The 21,290-nt window shown below is 44.1% G+C and overlaps 1 protein-coding gene across 6 annotated transcripts in view; it reads left to right on the top strand.

Annotated features, from left to right (window-relative positions):
* The window catches only part of sick (sickie), a 116,253-nt gene that overhangs the window by 57,164 nt on the left and 37,799 nt on the right, over nucleotides 1–21,290 (top strand). For 5 of the 6 annotated variants that reach the window (XM_086908186.1, XM_086908184.1, XM_086908187.1 and 2 more), the window contains 9 exons: nucleotides 45–204; nucleotides 618–2,166; nucleotides 2,239–2,606; nucleotides 8,222–8,495; nucleotides 17,106–17,444; nucleotides 18,584–18,802; nucleotides 18,857–19,271; nucleotides 20,051–20,192; nucleotides 20,550–20,576. In XM_086908186.1, coding sequence (XP_086764312.1) covers nucleotides 45–204; nucleotides 618–2,166; nucleotides 2,239–2,606; nucleotides 8,222–8,495; nucleotides 17,106–17,444; nucleotides 18,584–18,802; nucleotides 18,857–19,271; nucleotides 20,051–20,192; nucleotides 20,550–20,576 — 3,493 coding nt within the window. The remainder of the gene's footprint in view (nucleotides 1–44; nucleotides 205–617; nucleotides 2,167–2,238; nucleotides 2,607–8,221; nucleotides 8,496–17,105; nucleotides 17,445–18,583; nucleotides 18,803–18,856; nucleotides 19,272–20,050; nucleotides 20,193–20,549; nucleotides 20,577–21,290) is intronic. The other variant, XM_086908185.1, reaches the window with a different exon arrangement.

Genomic DNA, 21,290 nt, shown 5'->3' with positions numbered 1-21,290 from the left:
GAGAGACGAACGATTAACGCGAGGCAACGATTTTTCGTTTTCAGGTGGTTTGAAGCATGGGAACGGCGGCATAGGCAGCGCGAGCAGTTCCAGAAGCACGAGTCCGAGCCAACAACAACAATCGCCCCAAACCGGACTCTCCTTCATTCCCCAACCGAGGAATCAAAATTCGACCAACAGGCAACCCTCCACCACTACCCCGAGGTAAATATCAATCTCCTCTTGCACATATAATCTTAACCCTTTGCGCTCGAAGACTTTTTTTTTTCTTTTTAGCTTAACTTTTCGCTACTACGGGCGACTATAACCGCTCTGCCTAAAATTGATGATTAGTTACTGTACATCGAATATATCTTTCTTTAGAATCTTTTTTTCAATAATACACCAACGTCAAAGCAACGTGCATTTTTGTCGCGGCGGAAAAGTCGCCCGTAACGAAAGGATTAATTTATCAAAAAAAAATGAACCGATCAATTATCGATTACTTCTCTGCCTGTATAAAAGAGGATTAAAAATTTTAACGTCCAATTGACAAAATGAATTTCTCTGGAGCGCAAAGGGTGGTCTTATCGATTCGACGTACGAAGTAACGAGAGAAAAATTGGAATTCGTTTCAGTCCCCGAGCCTCGACGGTGGGCAAACCGCCCGGGTGCGTGAGGGGGGCCCAATCCTCTCCGTACGCGAGCAGCACGCCCCCCCAGCAGAACAAGAACTCGGTGCTGGACAAGTTCAAGCTGTTCAACAACAAGGAGAAGAATCAGGATCGCGGCAAAGCTTCGTCGGGCGTGTCGAAGCGGACCTCGAGCTCGTCCGGCTTCTCCTCGGCCAGGTCGGAGCACTCGGACAGCTCGACGTCCCTGTGCGACCAGCAGGGCAAGCAGCAGGTGGAGTCGCCCAAGAGCCGGGCGTTGAAGTCGAAGCTGCAGTCGGCCAAGTCGGCCGCGAAACAGGCGAGCCCGAAGGCCGGGAGGAAGGAGCAGGGCAAGGGGCAGAGCAAGATAGCGCGGACGAAGGGGGGGGCGGCCGACAAGTTGCTCGTCTACGCGCCCCCCGAGGATGCCAAGCCGAGCGCCAAGATCGGCGCCACCAAGGTGATGCCGCCCCCGCCGCCGCCCTCCGCCGACAAGAAGTCCTCCAATCTGCACGATTTGTTGAGGCAGCAGCAATCGAGCCATCATCACCAACCGTTGCAAAAGGCGGCTGCCAATCCGTTGAAACAGGTGGCGGGCCAAGAGAAGAATCTCGCGAAGAACGAGAGCAAACCGAGGCCCAAGATGGAGCTGCCCGCCAAGATACCGACCACTGACGCCACCAAGATCCACAACGTGCCCAAAATTCCCCCCAACGGGTTGAGCAAGGACGTGCTGGGCCAGAAGGGGTTGTTGTTGAGCAACGGGATGATCAAGCAGGAGGAGGATGGCGAGGAGGACGAGGAGACGGTCGAGAACGACTCGACGATCGAGCGCACGTTGTCGATGAATCGGGCCAATATGTGCGAGCAGAGGTCGGCGACGATCGTGGAAGGAGGGAAACAACGGAGGGACGGAGGGGAGGATCAGAGCGGAGCGGAGAGAGTGCAGGGAAAGGGAGGAAGAGTGGAGAAGGGCGAGGAATTGGAGGAGAGGCAAACGCCATCTTGCGTGTTCGCGACGAGCGACGCGAAAATGACGAGCATCGTTCAAGAAGCGACGACGGGAGCTCAGACAAACGTGGTGGTCGTCGCTGCCGCTCCTTCATCTTGCCACGTCGAGCAGCAACACCACGCGGGTGTTAATTTCGGGAAGCAGCACTCGATGGCGAGCGGGCCGCTGCAAGGCTCGAGTCTGATCGGGAGTCCGGGCTCGAGCATTCCGAAGCCCACTGCCTTGGTGAAAGGCACCTCGAAACCGCCTAAGGAAAACAGCGTGCCGGGCGTACCGACGCCCACCAAATTAAAAGCGGACGCTTTGCATCGCAAGCTCGACCCGAATACGGTCGCAATGGTGTCACCGATGCCCAGCATCTCCGACCTCATGTCCGAGAGCTCGCACAGCAACTCGAACAGCACCGGGCAGAGCAATTCGAGCGACAGCAGCGTTATCTACAGGCCGAGCAGCGAGAGCGGGAGCGAGATCAAAACTATACCCAACCGAAAGATCGACACCACGTTCGAGCAGATGGAGAAGGTAATATTCGAGTAATCAATAAACGAAAGACGCGGGCAGATAGGGTGAAATTTGATGACGATTTTGTCGCAGGTCTTGGGCTCGGAGGGTTCAACGTGCGGGGGAGGGGGGGGCGACGACGAAGCGGAGATGACGGTGAAGCCTATGCAACCTCTGCTCCGCGGTTACACGCCGGGCGCGAGGGCTCTCCAGACGTTGCCGAGCAGGACGAACGCGCGACAGTACACGATCCTTCATTCCTCTTCCCATCATCATGTCGGTCACGATTACGCGGACATCGACGTCGCCTCCGGTTATCTGAGCGACGGGGAGGTTCTCCGCGGTGGCATGACCGTCGGTAGCAGGACTCTGTCCGACTTGTGCGACGGTTACATGTCCGAGGGCGGTGCCTCGTTGTACGCGCGTAGAATCAATCCGTCTTACGGTCATGATCACGAGAGGTAAGTTGCAGTGGCAAGTAAGAAGGCGAGAACGAGGAGAAACAGACTTTTTTCCAATGGAGGGAATCGAACGAAATTTACGATATTAATCGCATGTTCTCCGAGGAACAAGAAGGGAAAAGAAGAAGGGAGGATTAATTTGAATTTTGTTCGGAAGAGGTTTGAAATTGAAAAAAGGAGGCGACGAAGCACCACCATTATGGGTTACATTATGCGTGTTTTCGTTCGTGTTTATTTCTACCGGGGCGTCGTGTTGCTTCTTGGTGCACGTGTTTCAGCGACGCGTTGAATGAGTCACGCTGCCCTCTCGCGAAACGCAAAATGTAAGGTTGCCAGATTTGTCAACGCGCCTCGATTAAAATTGCTTAGTTTTAGTTTTCGTTTTGTCTTGAAACGATCCTTTTTTTCTCTCGAAAACGTTCCTCGTCGTTACAAAAATTAAACATCTATCGCGAATTCTTCTTTCGAACGAGATTGAGATCCAGCTTTAAATATAAGAGAGACGCATCGCTTGATCAACTTATTTTAGCGTGAATCACTTTGCGAAGTTGCGACGCCTGAATCAGACTTAATACGGCATGCAGCACCGGCAAGTAGTCATCCTCTCGTCGACGGCCTTTAATTAGACGAAATTTGCGGGGCTAATTTCGTACGAGCTTCCAATTACATGCTCGGCTCTACTCGACTTAGCACGCTTATCTTTGCTTACGTACCTCGATTTAATTAAACAAACTTGCTCGGATGTCTTACTCCTCCCTCCACTCCTCTCATCTTTCCCTTTCCACTTTCTTCTTCTTCTTCTTCTTCTTCTTCCGGATCCTGTCGCTCGAGAACTCGCTTTCTTTCAGATTCAAAGATTTTTCTTTAATATAAGAGAAATAAAATAAATACGATAATGAGAGAGGATTTGGACCATGAAATTTGATCGTAGGGGAGGGGAATGGGGTCAGTGGTGATCACCTCGATTACATTCACCGCATTGGGTTTGGATTCGTCGATCGAATAGAATCTCGTTGGAGCGTCTCTTCTCGGCTCGTTCGATTATTCAATCTCATTTGATTTCCTTCGAACGTGTCGTCCATCCAAACAGTATTGGACGGATGACAATAATTCATCTCTAGACGATTCTAGATGGAAGAAAAGTGGAATTTTCATATATATATATATATATGCACGAATTCGGTTGTATCAATAGTTCGAAAGAAAATGTTAATCAAGGGTTAAGGTAAAATGTTTCATAATGGAGGAGTCGTGAAAAAGGCTCTTTCAAGATGTTGAAAGAGAAATTCATTCATTGTCGCGATGAGAGAAGAGAGGCTCGTTAAGCCTCTCCGTCATTTCGATCATCGTCCGATACCTCGTTCATTCGTCAATTTGCGCCGCTGTTCTTCGCGCCGTGTCTTCTTCTTTAGAATTCGAATCGAAGACAAATTTGCAAAGTATCGATGGCCCAAGAAATGTTTGCACACTACTCGAGTAAACGCCAAGTCTCGAATGTTGATCGTGTGTATTCAGCCGGGGGAAATACTCGTCTCCGAGTTATTTATTCGATGCTGCGATCGTAATCCTTCCTTTCTTCAAAGATCTCTTCAAAGTCTCCGTATTAAGGAGAAACAACAACAACAACAACGAATATAGAAAAATCGAAAGAGAGAAAAAATTTTATATAATTATATCCGAGAAATGGCCCGAATTTAGAGTGACGAGTTCGCATCCTCTCGTGCCAATTTACCCTCTCTACAGATATTCGAAACCTCGACACGATCCAAGCAGAGCACTTGTACGGCTATGCTGTACGACGTTGCAACGAAAACACGTTCATTTTCCAATAACTAGATAAGAAATTTGCCAAAATATAATATGTTTGTCGTCGAGCGAAACAAAACGCTCCTCAACTTTGATCGATCGAACGAGTTAGAGTTAATCGTGGAACGGTGCGTTTTGTAATGGACGAAACAGCCGGGGGGCGTATCATGGACTCTCTGGTTCAGGGTCGCTAACTCGTTTGGCACAAGCAACCCGCGCGTATCATCCTTGCCGCTGAAACCCAACGCGCTTTTCGGAAATTCAATATACCCGCCCCCGTCTTTTGCTCCAAACCCCTCCCTATCCCCTTCCTCCATCGATATCCTGGACCCCGTGAAAGCAGGGTGAGGGGTCGCAACAAAGAACGCGAGTCCTCGCAGCATATTCCTTGGATTACGCACGAATCCTCGAGCAACAACGTTGGAAAACGCTTTATTCGATATCCCCTATCCTCTATCCTCCCTCTATCGAGCTCCACTCTATTCTATTCTCATAGAGAGAGTTTTCGAATCGAGCAATGAATTTTTAACGCGTTTCTATTTATTTTTCCTATTTACTTAAGACATTTAACGTGGAAACGTTGCTGGTAAACGAGTTGGAAAAATCGGGATGATGATAAAAAAAACGGTGCGAACGCGATTGTGCATGGAATACGCGTATTATTGATTTAAAAGTGGCTACTGCGTAAATTTACCGAGAACGCGGTAAAGGAAGGAGCAACAACAACGAATATTACGAATATCGAAACGCGTCACGTAACGTATCGTAACAACGAAAATAAAGGAAAGAGAGAGCATAAAATTCGTGCGAGTGAAATGACGAGACGCGCGTGTCTCGTTGATGATATCTCGTGTTAAACCCGATCAAACGTGAAAACAATAAGGCAAGGAACACGTTCGGTTTTGGTATCGAAGGAAAACAATAGCGAAGGAAGAAGCGGAGGCGAAGCGAGGAATCAATTTAACTCGGGAGGAAGGAGAAGGAAACATCGTCGCGTTTGACGTGGCACGCTCGAAAGATAAGCTCGTCTTTGTCTTTGTCTTTTGCAAACGGTTTGCTCTCGCGTAGTGCCTTTCAATTGTCACGCGTGATCGTGACTCTATTAATACTCTCTCTCTCTCTCTCTCTCTTCGTATTTAAACGCCGTACACCGAGAAACGAAACGAAACGAAACGAAAACGAAACAATTTTTCCTCTGGAAACTGGATACGCGCATGTATAAAATTTGGCTCGCACGTACTTCTTACTAAAAAGTTAACGGTTTGGAGGGGGGGGACCCATATTCCGGTGAGAGGAAGAGAGAGAGACGAGGACGCGTGGCCGCGGAGAGCCGAGCCGAGTCCGCGAGATTGTTAGAACGCTTGCGTGGTGACGTCACGTGGATCGATCGGTCGGCGGGGGATCCGGTGGCGCGATCTGGCGGCGACTTCGGCCAAGCTGGCAGGGCGGCTTAAGGCGCCACCAAGGGAGCTAGGTTGTTGCGCGACAGCTGAGGAGGGCGCGGAGGGCTCTGTTCTCGGGGGTTGGTTTCGCGATATGGAGGGAGGGAGTGAGGGGGAGAGAGAGGGAACGATTCGTAGCGTAGCGCGTAGTGACGAGAGTGGGGAGAATATCGTCGAGAACGAACGAACGAACGAACGAACGAGCGAGCGAACGAACGAAACGAACTACGTACATACACGAAGCACGGAAAGTGGTGGTTAGCGATAGTTCTCCGGGGACGGAAGAACCGGCTACTCTTCTCGTCCGCTCTTACTTTTTTCCCGTTCGGTGGATTCGGCGCGGATTAATATACACGCGAACAAGCAGGGACGAGGGCACGCTCGAAATCGACGATATCGTCGTGATGTCTCGCGGAAACACCTCGGCCGCGTGAGGTGGAGAGTGTACGCGTTAAGAAACGTCGTCGAGTGGACGTCGTCCTGTGCTAAGGAGGAGGAGGAGGAGGAGGAGGAGGAGGAGAGGAGAGGAAAGGAAAGGAGAGGAGCCACGATTTCGAGACGCAAGTCCAGGGTAAAACTCTTTCGTTGCGTTTCGTCTTTTTCCATCGATTCTATCCTCTTCTCATCGACCGATCGTAAATATATCGGCACACGTTCGATGTCAAGGTTAGGAAAGGTTTTGGGGGATGAATGACCGGCCCACGAGTCGTGTTATTTTCGCGAGCGGATTTTTTAATTTTACAATTTTCGTTTCTCGATGATCATCTCGAGCGACGAGGTATCGCGAGTGGTTTGAGATTAAAATTATCCCAACGATTATTTTTCTTTCAATTTCTTAACCGAGTGAAAAAATCATCGAAAAGTCATCATCGATTTTTTTTTTTTTTCCTTAGAAACATTAATTATCGTTTAATTTCGTTGGAATAAATATTTTTCCATCGTTCTATATTTTCCGTCGGACGAACGAGGCAAAGATATTAATCTAGAGTTATCCGTTAAGAGGATATCCGTTTACGTTATACGAACGACGAGTTATACCGAGAACAAGAAATGTTATCGAAAGGAAAAGCGAAACGAATCCAATCTTAAAATCGATCGAAGACAGCGTGCCTAACTTTCCCCTTTTTGTCTTTACTTTCTCCTCACTCCATTTCTCTTCGCCCCGAATTAAAATTATTCCCAATTACGCTTCTGAAAATTCGTATCTTTTCGTTCACGGGAGAATCGTCATTTTAAATCTTTCATCATCGAACGCAGGGGAGCCATAAATCGCTCAACGAGCGAAAACCCCGATCGAAGGAATCTCGCGAAGAAAAGCGTTGTTGTCAGAAGCGCGGCGTTTAATCGCATTATACATCGTGTCAGAGCCTCGAACTCGACTACACTGCGCTCACGTAAGCATCGTAATCCCAATCGTACGCGCGTGATTCGCGAATTATTAATCGTTCGAGCAGTTGGACGTGCACGGAAATTCGTTGCTCGTCTAAACGCGAGGTAAACACACATGGGTGGAGGGGGGCTGAGGACCAACGTCGCAAGCGTCGACTCGCACTACTTACGAGCTAATTAGCCGTCGCCGCCCACCTACGAGATTCTCGAGAATATTTCGCGTCAGCTTAACAACCGCTATTGATTCCGTTCGCCTCCTTCGATGTCCTCTTCTTCTCTATCCTTTATTTATACGTTCGATAACAGGGACAATTCTTTTGTAAATTATTATATATTTGTAAATTATCGCGAACTGGAGAAAGGGAGGGGATAAAGTTTGTAATCTTATAATCGACGACAATCGCGAGAACGTGTCTGTCGTCGTGCACACGAAGAGAATGGGAGCGGAAAGCGCGGACAGCGGCTGATCGATTTAGAACGAACGGGTTGCAGGAGAGAGAGAAAGAGAGAGACGTGGTCGGTCGTCGACGGATCGAAACGGACTCGTCGTCGATCTAATCCCGCTAATAGACCAATTTCTATACGATTCCAATCCGTAGCTTGACACGATTCATCCACCGATTCGCGGTGGAAAAAGCGCCAATCCCCGCTTTTTCAACCGCCTCCAGCTTTCTGTCAGAGATTTCTTACAAAAAAAAATCCTACCGCGCTGCCATTATCCGTATTTTATATTCCACGTGTATAGTCGAAGCAGTAGATACTACTGCAAATAGAAAACCTCTCTCTCTCTCTCTCTTTACAAGTCTCTTCTCGTGAAAAGAAGCTCGAGATATAATCGAACATATAAGAGAGAGAGAGAGAGACGATATTGCATTTATTATTATGATCGTCGATACCGTTGGTCGAAGAAAAAAAAAAAAAAAAGGAAAAGAAAAAGGGAGAAAAACATTGAGGAGAATCCGCGTGTGCTTTTTTTAGATACGTGGGCGGTTCGAGGCGAGAGTTGTCAGGGGTGAAGGAACTGGTGACCTCGAGGAGGGTGCAGAAGAGACCCTCGGCGAACGTCGTAAGGTCGGATGGAGGTTGCATCGGGGGCAGTCCAGGAAGCGGCGGTGTGATCGCGGCCGGTTTGCTGGGCGGGTGCAGCGGCGGCAACGACGCCTTAGCCGAGTTAACCATCGAGGACCTGGCATCTATTCCCGCCGGAAATCACACCTCCGCCAATCACACAGGCCATTCCTCTCATCACAAGGTCAGCGAACTTTGCTAAATCGATATTCATCTCCTTTAAATATAACCCGCCGGGGGATAACGATGGGAGAAACTTTGTTGATTTAATTTTATATATATATATATATGTGTGTGTGTGTGTTATTTACTTTTTCGATTAGAACGTTTTTTCAAAAGATACTTTTCGAAATGAAACAACAATGTTCGAACCGAGGTAGATGATTCTATTTCGGTGGGATGATGCTAGAGAGCGCTTAAATTCTCCTCCGAGTAACAGCTTACGCGAGCTTGCTTTTCTCCCTTTGTTCGTACGCCCCCGTTCGTACGCTCATTTCCGATCGAAGTAATCCGCCAATCGCGTGTTTCGTTAAACCGTGTAAACAGGACCCGCCGATACGTGTCAATTAAGGTTTTATTATCAGTCGGTTGACACCGAGTTGATCGAGTTGTAAACACGGGTGACGATTCAGCTTAAATTACGAATTACGACAACTGGGATCGTTTATATCGAATACGTATACAAAATTAATAACGTGAATGATTAATGTGGCGAGAGTATAGAAAAGTAGAACCGAATAATACAAAGGCTACTCGACGTAGCTGTAATAATTATAAATCGAGACGCATTACGTTTCGTTGCCTAATTATTCAATGTGCGGTCTCGCCGAAACACGCATAAGCCCGGATGCGAGTCGAAGCGCAAACAATGAAATTACAAAGCGTTTCGCCTCTCCATACGCGTGTGCGTGTCAGCTGTTGCGTGGCGCAGCTGTCGTATACCACTACTAGCTGGTTCATTTTAAATGTTCCACGCACGATCCATCGGAAATCGACTTATCGCGAAAATTGAATTAAAAGGTGGCGGCTTTAACGATTCACAAATCGAATCAAAGTCGAAACTCGTTGCCAATGCTTGTCACAAACTTGTTACGAAACGATACTACTTTATTATTTCCGCCTTTAATATATTTATCTATTTATTTATCGCGCCCGGCTTTTTCCACGACGAAATTTTATCATCGTGGACGACAATAATATGTCACGAGAGTAGAAAAAAAAAAAATTCGAAGGTAGAAATATTTTCACATCGTATTCGCGTTTAAACGGGTGCAAAAATTTCTCGAACGTTGAATACTTCCAACGTCGAAGGTTAGACGAGAATCTCTCTTCGAGGAGCAATTTTTCTAGGTTATCCGTACCCTTTCAAACTTTAGGGCCTATTCTTCCAATTTTTCTTTTTTCCATTCGACCGGTCCATCGATTTCTCCCTTCCACTGTCTTTTCAATTCGACTCGTTCCTCGCGTTTATTTTTCTTCTCTGTTATTAATCCTCCTCTTAGCATCGCGGTTCGCTGTAACACCGTGCACGTCGCGTCACTCGCATCTGACCCCCTTTTCTCCTAATAGCCCCATTCACGGTGGCTTCTCTTTTTCTCCGCGTGCAGCGCCGTATGTCGTCGGAAGTTTAGAATGTCTCGCGTACACGCGTGCAACCATCCAACGAATAAAGAGGCTCGCAGGACCGATAACTCTCGTATACGGAACAAAGGGGAAAAAGTTGTTGAAACTCTTCCTTATCCACTCTCATTTCCTTCTCGATATATTTTTCCAACGTGTTTGTCATTTTCCTTCTTTTCTTTCGCAAGTTCGAAACGTTTGACGTACAAATTTTACGTTACCGATAAATTTTTGAATTTATATCGTCCGTTCTCTCCAAGATGAAGGATTTATTGAATGTTTCGAGCGCGAAAAAGGTCGCACCCGATACACGGTGCTCGCGTGAAACGAAAAGGAACGGATTGGAAAGAAGGAGAAGGATTAGTGCACGCGTCGCTATGAGTTATGCAGCCGGGTCACGGCAGGTCGTCGAATGGAATCGATATCTGCTCGGTAAAATAATAACCGTTCTCTTTCTCTCGTCTGTCCTTCGCCCTTTCGCTCTCTCTTTTTCTCTTTCGTTCGTAGGCAACAGTGACCGCGAACAAAACTCTCTCGCTTCGAGCCATTTTCACCTTGCTTCTATTTATCACCGATAGATGGTTCACCGATCGTTCATCCATCTTCGACCGTGGCTCGATTCGACTAATTAGAAGAAGCTATTTTCGTTTCTTTTCCACGCATTGATCGTAACGTAGATTAACGCGTCGCTCGAAATCGAACAAAATTTCCACGAGATGCATTTCCCTTCGAATTATCTTACCTTTAGAATTTAAATTTTAAATTTCGTTCGCTTCTTTTGATTCGCGACGAGAATCAAAAGACCCTTTTCCTTTTTATCTAACGCGTTGTTCTCACGCGTTCAATCGAATACGATGGATGAAGGCCGTGCATTCTTCTTTTTTCACGATTACTCGAATCTTGCTATACGAATATCTTGTTCGAGGTATACATACGTGAGCACAATGGTTAAATATAAAAATTGCTCGTTATTCTTACTACTGATTGTTGCTCAACGAGCAACCTAATTTTCATCGAAACTCGGAAAATGTTCTGGCTTCAAACGCAAACAGATTTCAACCGATAATTCATTATCGGTTTTCATGCATTCGTCGACTATCAACTGATTCGTCATCCAGAGTTGGAAATCGACCGTAAAAAAAAAAAAAAAACAGATCGAATTATGTTATAAATGAAAAATAATATGCAATGATTTTTTAATCTTTGATCGTAACGGAGAGAATCGGGTTAAAGAAAAGTTGTTACGACATATAATACGATAATATAATATATCCTCTCTTTCTGAAAAGTTAGCTTCCCCCTACGGGCGATAATCCTCGCGAAGGATAATCCTCGACTTTCCTTTCCTCGAGTTGAAAATCTCCGAAACGTAATCAGTTTCCATCCAACGTTCCTTTTTCGACTTCCCTGCCGCTCTCTCGCTTTTATCCTCTCCGGAGAAGGGGGAAGGCGATGGGGTGTGGCTTGCATGCCATGCTTATCACTTCCCGAAACAACCTTCCTTTTATTCCTCTCCTTTCGAACGTAAATGTCGCCTTGTTCCAATTTTTTCTTTCTTTCTTTCTCTTTCTTTTTTTTTTTCTTTGATAATCTCGAAAACGCGTTTATTAATCCTTTATTTACGTTTAGATTTATTATTAACCCTTTAAAGTGCTGTACTTTTAACACAGCAGATCGCTCTAAAAAAACGAAAAAAAAAAAATATTTTACCAAAATCAAAATCATAATGCTAGACGATATGATCCTGATTATTTTATAAATTTCGAGAAGTGTACAAAATAAGAATCCTAAAATCTCAAAATTTTATCGCTATATTCGTCAACATTTTGTTCAACGCGCCTTTTTCTCGAGGAACTATAAGAGGTAGAAGGTTAAAAGGATAAAAGCACTTCGACAAAGTATGCATTTCATAATCGACGATAAGAAAAATAAAATGAAAATAAGTATATACGTTCTAATTTTAAATCATATATTATCGAAGTGATATTCGATTTTACAAGATTCTTTTTATCATATTTATTTTATTTTTATTTTAATGGTACATAAGCCACAGCCGATATTAGCAAAAATTAACATGTTATTCGTACACCAGAATCAGATTCTTTTACTTCTTTATAACGAAGGGAGGAGATATATTTTCAAATACATAACAAATAACAAGACTATGTCACCAGATAGTCGCCATTCTACATTTTATTATTATACGCGTATTTACATTAGTAAATATACGTATAATATAATTACATTCTAGGGACTCTTGATTGGTAACCTTGTCAAATATAAATACGAGTGTAAACAGATTCGATGATATTTTTTGGGAGAGCCTGTAGAACCGGTGGAGAGGTAGTATTCGGTAGCCAGGCGTTAGTGAGCTGTATGTATCGTGGTGTAAAGTGGGGGGGAGGGCCGGTGAGCAATGGATCGTCGACCCTCGCACTCGCCAGTTAACGTTCGTCCGACTCGTGAAAACGTTCGCATCGAACGAAAGCGTAGAATGTCGTGCGACGATCCTCCTTCTCCCCTCTGCCTTCTGTGTTCAGCCTAGCTTTCGAGATGAACCGTTTCTTCCACGTGGATATTTCGTATCGTTTCAAAACGAATGTTTACATGTACGGTATATGCTTGCGGTTTCGTTTCGTCCGCGAACGTTTTTTTGCGGCCTCTCGTGTTTTTTCGACGTTGCCAATAAGAAGCGATGTCCATGTTTACGCGACAGGAATCAAACATCTCCGCGCTGCTTTTCTTCTTCTGAAAAACTGTTACCAAATATCTGGTGTTGAATAGGCGAGATTATACGTGCGATTTAACCGTGTAAAATTTCGAAACGACATCTCGATCGAACGACATGTCGAGAGGTATTTGAAACGTTAACGTATCGAGCGAGCAGTGTCTAAAACAAATAGGCGTCCCTGTATGTTAAATCGCACTAGTCGTCGAGGGTCGTAACAAGGGTGGCTCGAGGGCTATCCCTTAATTATCCCGTGCAATGACGCATTCGACGTTCACACAGGTATCTCGCCCTTATCGATCCTTTGAAAACTCGCGTGGACACGTGATTATGGACGGTTTCGCGCGGTTCAGAACCGCGTGTTTTTTTTCCAATCGATGAATTACGATCGAATTATCGCGTTGCCGTGCGATTAACGCGATAATCGTTCGACTCGATTGCTGTTACGGATAATGATTCGAATATAGAATACAATCGAAGTGGACGAGGAATTTAAATGGCGATAGAAATACGTCAACGTTTAAATAAATGGTAAGTTTCGATCTGTATCGAAAGAATTAGAAAAATTTATCGAAAAAAAAAAATGTTCTAGTTATCACTCGTTATAACAAGTCTATAATTTAGCTCTCAATACGATAACGTTCACCGCGTTAAAAAAAAAAGGACACGAGGGGGATTTCTGAAAATAATCGAGGGGGGAAAGAATGAAAAATTCTCGACGAAAAAAAACCCCGTCTCGCGCTTGAAAGAAAGAAACGTTCGTTTGAATTTTCGATATACTGGCCGAAATATTTAATTTAACTCCTCCCGTTGATCGTGATGCAAGCTCGAAAATTGGCTTCGACTCGAGTCGGCACGCTTTTGCAGAGGGCGGTGAGAGAAAAAGTCGCGATTCGTGACCCACGGGGGATCTTTTGTCGTGGCCTTCTCGGACTGCGTTTACGATCTGGGTAGTAAAAAAAACCTGAGGTAGCGTTTCTACCCCCATGAGTCACTTGGTATACACGTACGTATGGTGTAACGTCGCGTGAACAGAGGGAGAGATAGAGAGAGAGATGGATTGGAAAGAGCCGAGATCAATGACTCGTTTTATTTTGCTTTCGTCGATTCGTTGATTTGAAACCTTTTTTTTCCCTTGCATTCGTGTGTTTCGCTATTGATTTTGTTCGCATTTATTTTCAAAAATATCTTTGAGAATAGAGAAAGATAAGAAGTAAAAGACAATATAAATTTCTTTATAGTTATTGTGTATATATATTGGGGACTGGTTTGAACGATATCGTACAATGTAAAACTGTAAAATATTTTTTCAATACTTGTACATACATTTTTACTTTTTTGATTGTTTATTTTTCCGTGTCCTATGAGTTTTTTCCAATTTAGAAGTTTTATTTATTTTTTAAAAATCAAAATATAAATATACATATGTCATATAGATTTTCATTGATCGAGGCATCGAGATTTGTTTATTTTTTAAATTTTTTCTGCTAAAACGATAAGTTAATATATTCCCAGAAAAATGTTTTCATTTGAATTCCAAGTCGATCGTAACTTTCTTAAATATAAATACAAGTACAAACAGTTAAAGATTCGTTCAAAGATAGTATCCAACGAACGAAATCTTCCAATGTCTAATTTAATCGTGAATAATTTTTTTTCGCAAAAAAGATTTCTTTCCGATTTCAAAGCTTTTCTAATTTTGATTAGATTTGAAATTGGAAAAGGGAGAAATATTCGAGATATTAAATCGTTGGAGAATCGAGCGGATAAAAGTCGGTTTGCCAGTGTTTACACCCCTTGGAGGAGCCGCCGTAGCGGCGCCCCGTTCTGAATCATGCTACGAGGGTTCCTCCGACCGCGCGGGCAAACCTCCTCGAGAATCGATAGTAGCGAAATCAACTTTACCGGAAGTCCTTGACCCAGGTCGCGAGGGTTCAATTGCGCCGACATCGATATCTCCTTAACCCTTTCGCCACTACGGCCGACTTCTCCGCCAAAAATATGCACGGTACTCGAGAAAGATAGTCAACGTCTTCGACGATGTTTATCGAGAAAAAAGATTGACGATAAAAAGAAAATATCGATGCTCTACGTTTCCTTAGAGAAAGATAATCGACTTCAATCTCTCGTACGATGCGCGGCATCTTATGCAAACTAACTATAGTCACCTATTTATTGGCAACTTGTGCAGAGTGACTAGAGCCGGGTGTAGTATCTTAGTGACATTTTATGCAGAGCGATTATAGTCAACCATAGTATTCAAGTGACATCTTATGACGCAGAGCGACTATAAACGCTCATAATATTTCATGGGCATCTTGTGCAGAATGACTATAGTCGACCGTAGTATCTCATCGGCATCTTATGCAGAGCGATTATAGTCACCCGTAGTATCCTCAGTGGCATCTTATACAGAATAATTATAGTCGTAGTAGCGAAAGAATATCTTATGCAGAGTGACTACAATGAGCAGTATTTTATGCAGAGCGATTATAGTCATCTGTTGTGTATCTCAGTTGCATCTTATGCAGAACGACTAGTCGGCCGTAGTATCTCAGTGGCATCTTATGCAGAGCGACTATAATCAGCAAGTATCTTAGTGGCATCTTGTGCAGAGCGATTATAGTCATCTGTTGTATCTCATTGGCATCTTATGCAGAGTGATTATAGTCACCCATAGTATTCTCAGTGGCATCTTATGCAGAATAATTATAGTCGTAGTAGCGAAAGAATATTTTATGCAGAGTGACTACAATGAGCCAGTATTTTAGTGGCATCTTGTGCAGAGCGATTATAGTCATCTGTTGTGTATCTCAGTTGCATCTTATGCAGAACGACTAGTCGGCCGTAGTATCCTCAGTGGCATCTTATGCAGAGCGATTATAGTCACCCATAGTATCCTCAGTGGCATCTTATGCAGAATAATTATAGTCGTAGTAGCGAAAGAATATTTTATGCAGAGTGACTACAATCAGCCAGTATTTTAGTGGCATCTTGTGCAGAGCAATTATAGTCATCTGTTGTATCTCATTAGCATCTTATGCAGAGTGATTATAGTCACCCATAGTATCCTCAGTGGCATTTTATGCAGAATAATTATAGTCATAGTAGCGAAAGAATATCTTATGCAGAGTGACTATAATCAGCAAGTATCTTAGTGGCATCTTGTGCAGAGCGATTATAGTCATCTGTTGTATCTCATTGGCATCTTATGCAGAGTGATTATAGTCACCGGTAGTATCCTCAGTGGCATCTTATGCAGAATAATTATAGTCGTAGTAGCGAAAGGATATCTTATGCAGAACGACTAGTCGGCCGTAGTATTCTCAGTGGCATCTTATGTAGAGCGACTATAGTCGTCTGTAGTACGTCAATAGCGTTCTTATGCAGACTATAGTCGCCTGTAATATCTCACTGGCATCTTGCAGAGCGATTATAGTCGCTCATAATATCTCGGTGGCATCTTGCAGAGCGATTATAGTCGCTCATAATATCTCGGTGGAATCTTATGCAAAGCGACTATAGTCGCCAGTAATATCTCACTGGCATCTTGTGCAGAGTGACTATTATAGTCGTCTGTAGTATATCAATAGTGCTCTTATGCAGACTATAGTCGCCTATAATATCTCACTGGCATCTTGCAGAGCGATTATAGTCGCCCATAATATCTCGGTGGAATCTTATGCAAAGCGACTATAGTCGCCAGTAATATCTCACTGGCATCTTGTGCAGAGTGACTATTATAGTCGTCTGTAGTATATCAATAGTGCTCTTATGCAGACTATAGTCGCCTATAATATCTCACTGGCATCTTGCAGAGCGATTATAGTCGCCCATAATATCTCGGTGGCATCTTATGCAAAGCGACTATAGTCGGCCGTAGTGTCTCACTGGCATCTTGTGCAGAGCGACTATTATAGTCGTCTGTAGTATATCAATAGCGCTCTTATGCAGACTATAGTCGCCTGTAATATCTCACTGGCATCTTGCAGAGCGATTATAGTCGCCCGTAATACCTTGTGCATCTTGTGTACAGCGATTATAGTCATCCGTAGTACGTCAATAGCGCTCTTATGCAAGCTATAGTCGCCCGTAATACTTCAATGGCATCTTATGCAAAGCGATTATAGTCAGCCGTAGTTATCTCAGCGGCAGAGCAACTATAGTCGGTCATAGTTATCTCGGTGGCATCTTATGCAGAGCAACTATAATTGTCTACAGTACATCAATATAGCGCTTTTATGCAGACTGTAGACGCCCGACTATAATACCTCATTGGCATCTTGTGCAGAGCGATTATAGTATCGACCATAGTATCTCTTGTGCGACTGTAATCGTTCGTAGTATTCTCAGTGGCATCATTTTATGCGATGAGATGACTATTTGTCGAGAATTAATTGAAAAAGAAAAAAAGAAATTTGTTTTTTATTTTTTTTTTTTGAACAGAGGGTGCCGGGTGGTGGAGGCGTGATTGTGGGGGGTGGCGGTAATTCGGCCACCCCCCAAGGTGCACAGCAGGGCAGCAACCTGGTGTATCGGGTGGTGAGCTCGAGACATCCTGGAAGCGGGCATCATCCGCACGTGAAAAAGTCGGACAGCTCTCAGCAAACCGACAATTCGGCGTTCAAGCATCAGCAGCAACCGGGTTTGAACTCGAGCTCGGCGACCAACAGCAGCTCGAACAGCCAGCAATGGAAGAAATATATCGAGGCTGGGGCTGCGAGGGATCGGGAGAGAGACAAGGAGGGCGCGCCTCCGAGTCCTAGTCCCTCCAGGCGATCTCAGGTGAAACATTTTTCTAACGGTACTTTTTACTTTCGTACTTTCGGTGGATGGGCAAAATTTTAACAATCGAATAAATCAAATAATTGTACTTTCGAACGAATAAATGTTATTCCAGCGTTTTAACCGGCAAATTGCTCGAAGTAACTTTATTTTCTATAACTTACTGGTTAGCTTTTCGCCGGTTAACGGATAAGTTTGATGAGAATTAACAAGCGATGCTTGTCGTATGATGTATTAAAGAAATAATAATTCGCTTCGAACGATCATCAAATGATAATTCATCGTATTAAATTTATCCAGCAATTCGAAACGTAATAATAATCGGTCGAGATTATATAGGAAAAGCGGATCGATTGTAACAGCTACGAATAAATGTTGTTCGAGCATTTTAACGAGTAAATTATTCGAGATTTTTAACCAGCTACTTTTTCAACTACTCGTGTTGATATCCAACTCTTGTCTATCGTAGCTCCGCTCCGCTCCGTATCGATTTTTCGAATGCCAGGTTCATTCACACGGATCTTTGAATTTCCTAGTTTCAGTCGTGGTTACTTCGTATTGAAAACTTCAATATTGTTAAATAAACATGTCTGATAGAAAACAAGAAGTTTTCGCTCAGTTACGAAATCTAATCGCCTCTGTTTGCAAAAGTAATCAAAGTTATACTGCCGTCACATAAAATATAACTTTTTTTCTAAGAGTGGTGTTCGTAAAATTTACACTCATCTCGACGTACTTTAACGATATTTAATATCTTATGTAGACGGCGTCATGAATGTAGATAAATACATTGATATCCCGAATGAAAATGTAGAAGAATCAAAACGAAGCAAATTAGAAAATTATAAAACGCAGGGAAACGTACTAACAAGCGAATATTTTTGGAAGAATCGCAATTGAAAGTTGAACAAATTGACGAAAAACTTAGAAAAACTCGGAGGCCATTAATAAAAGATTCCAAATTATCGAATCTTTCTCATAAAATATACATAAAAGTGTCCGCTCGATTTTGTCCACGTTTCGTACAAACGATATAATAAATTATTATTTCTAACATCATTGAAACGAATCACCTGTGCCTAGACTTGGTCCCTTAATTTTCAAGAGTTCGCGTCGAATAATAAGAATCTTTGTCTCAGGAGAAGCATCGGAAGCAGGCCATGGCCGAGTATGCGAACGGCGAGAAGGGGCAGAAAGTTTCATCTGGGACGGGGAGCGGGAAAGTCAGGGGCGTACCTCAAAGTTTCGGCTACGTGAAGAGGCACAGCGCCGGCACCAGCCCGAGCCCGAACGGAGTTCAAAATGGCGGCAAGGACTCGGCGAGGACCGCCCAAGTCAGCGCCGTTCCAAGGACGAAGGTGCGTTGCAAACGTCCACCCGTTTCCCAAGCGTCTATCATCTCGTCGTTTCAGGTCAAAGTATCGGGCGGCACGCAAACGTGCACCACCGAGCTCCAGGCCAACTCGTCGCCGAGCCAGGCCGGCCACCATTACAAGAGCTACAGCCTGACCGGGCCGAGCGCCAGCCAGCTGTCCCAGTCGGTGCGCGACCGGCTCATGCTCGGCTCCCAGAGCCTGCCCAAACCCGGCAGCCCCGAGTTCACCGCGCTGTTCGCGTCCGCCCATCACCGGGAGCGCGGCTCAACAGCCGCCCCAACCGCCGCCTCGTTCTCGCCGCGGGTGCTCAAACCGTCGGACGGAAGCCTGAGCGACACGTGCAGCAATTACGCGGCCCCCGACCTCCAGGGTTATTACGCGCCCAACAGCCCGTACACCACGTCCTGGATGAGGCACAGCAACACGTACACGCCGAGCGGCCGTTCCCAAGGTGGCGGACCTTCTTCGAAGATTTTAATTAAATTTACCGACATTTCCTACCGTCAAATGACCGCTGCAAAAAAAAAAACATTTGTATCTTAGCGCTCCGCGCGTTTCTCTGCCTGCGCAGTTTTTTGGACCGCCCGAGATAGAGGATAGGTCTTTCTGCGTAATTGTTGGTTTCTTTTGTAATTTCATTTACCACATTCGTCGGTGAAAAATAATTCAAAGTATTGTAATATCGGCTATGTTCAATATTACGTAGGAAATATTTTGTGGCAATGCATTAAAAGCAATGTATTCTATCTGGAATACAACGAATAGTCAATAATTTCGCTGTTGTTACTCGAAGTGTCAGAATCGTAATCAACATTGTCTTCCGGGTAATAATGTTTTTTTAACTCTTCGAAATGAAATACGTCTTCAGTATCGCTCTGAATTCAGCTCTAAACTCATAATATTTATTTTTCTTCGTAACCACAGAAAAGTGGTCAAAAAATGGTACGGATTTTAGCACGTTTTAACTACAGATAACAATTGCCGATATACATGTATGCTAAAAACATTTGCAGCGGAGCGTACGGAGCGTTAATATAGAAACAGATTTTGGCTAATTGGATTCGTATAGCAAAGGATACAGAAAGAATATTGGGTTGTATCTAGATTATAGAAAAAGTCAATAAGAGACGTGGCGATAATACAGAGTAAATTTCAAAAACGACCGTGGTTAAAAGGTTTAAGGTGTTAAAAAATCGAAAGACGGGTTTGATTTAATTGGTTGTTTTCCAGGGATGGGATTGTGCGAGGCGGACAGCGTGGAGTCTTTGGGCTCGCATCGGGCCAGCTTGACCCACGCCCGGCTGTTGATACATCAAAGGGACTCGACGGGATCCCCGGCCCCGCCGCGGCTCAACAGAAGCAATTCCATTAGGTAAATGTGATCGAATGTGGTTGATACACGTACAAAACACGGTTCATCGTCACTTCTCACACGGGGAATTTGGTTATAGTATATATAAAGTACGATGTCAAGTTTTCTTTCTTTTTTTTTTTTTTTTTTTTACAATACATTTTTCATTTGCATATCATATATACATATGTATTAGATGCATGATTTCTAGAGGATGCAAAATTTTTCTCACCGCATTTCTCTCTCGTTAACTCGATCCAGCTTTTTCTCCCTTCTCCTTCATTCTCTCTTTTTTAATCGATTAATATTAATCACAACGAACAGGTATCGTACCGTTTAACGCAGTGAAATAACGCAGATCATTTGATACCGTTTTAGCCATCTGCGGGACAGGACATTCCCAAGGTAGTGCGAAAATCTAGAATACACGAATTCGTCGAGCCTGTTGTGTCCACGCATAAGTATTGAAAGAACGAAACCTTCCTGGGGTTGTTGCGACCCCCACACGTTCACACGAGTGTGACAATTTATATTTATATGCGCACTGAAAACACGTACACACACACACACACATATACATGTGCATTTACACGAGTTCTTTACATATTTGTGATTCGTTCGATTCGATGGATTTACGATTATTATTTTTATACTCGGTTCAAATCAATCTCGATTCAATTTCTGTGCGTAATTCCGTGTTGTGCTTCTTGGCCAAATGCATGTTAAAGCTTTTGTATCCACTCGATCTTGTGCGCTCAACGTAACGTAAACGACGAAAGGAAACGTTCGAGCTTCGTTCCTTTCCTTCCGGTCGTTTCACGATCGAACGAACGAACGTATACGAAAGGGAAGAGGAGTTTACCTTTCGGCGATGTCGAGGCGTGAATTAACGTTCGCATCACTCGAATCGCAAATTGATCGGATGCGAAGAACTCGATCGAAATCGAAATCTCTCGAGTTCGAGTAAATATTGTAAGACTTGCGTTGGTTGTGACGAGATGGGACGATTTCTTCGCATCCCCCGTTTTCGCGACATCAATTGTATTGTAAGGAATGTATTATTCTCTTTTTCCCCATTTTCGAGCGTAATAACACGGATATATTCAACTGCTTTCTGAT

Source organism: Apis florea, unplaced genomic scaffold, assembly GCF_048593485.1.
Source record: "Apis florea isolate Af1SG1 unplaced genomic scaffold, ASM4859348v1 contig_3068_pilon, whole genome shotgun sequence".
In the NCBI taxonomy this organism is placed as follows: domain Eukaryota; kingdom Metazoa; phylum Arthropoda; class Insecta; order Hymenoptera; family Apidae; genus Apis; species Apis florea.
Note: the sequence above shows the minus strand (reverse complement) of the source record. Positions and strands in the feature narration are given on the sequence as shown.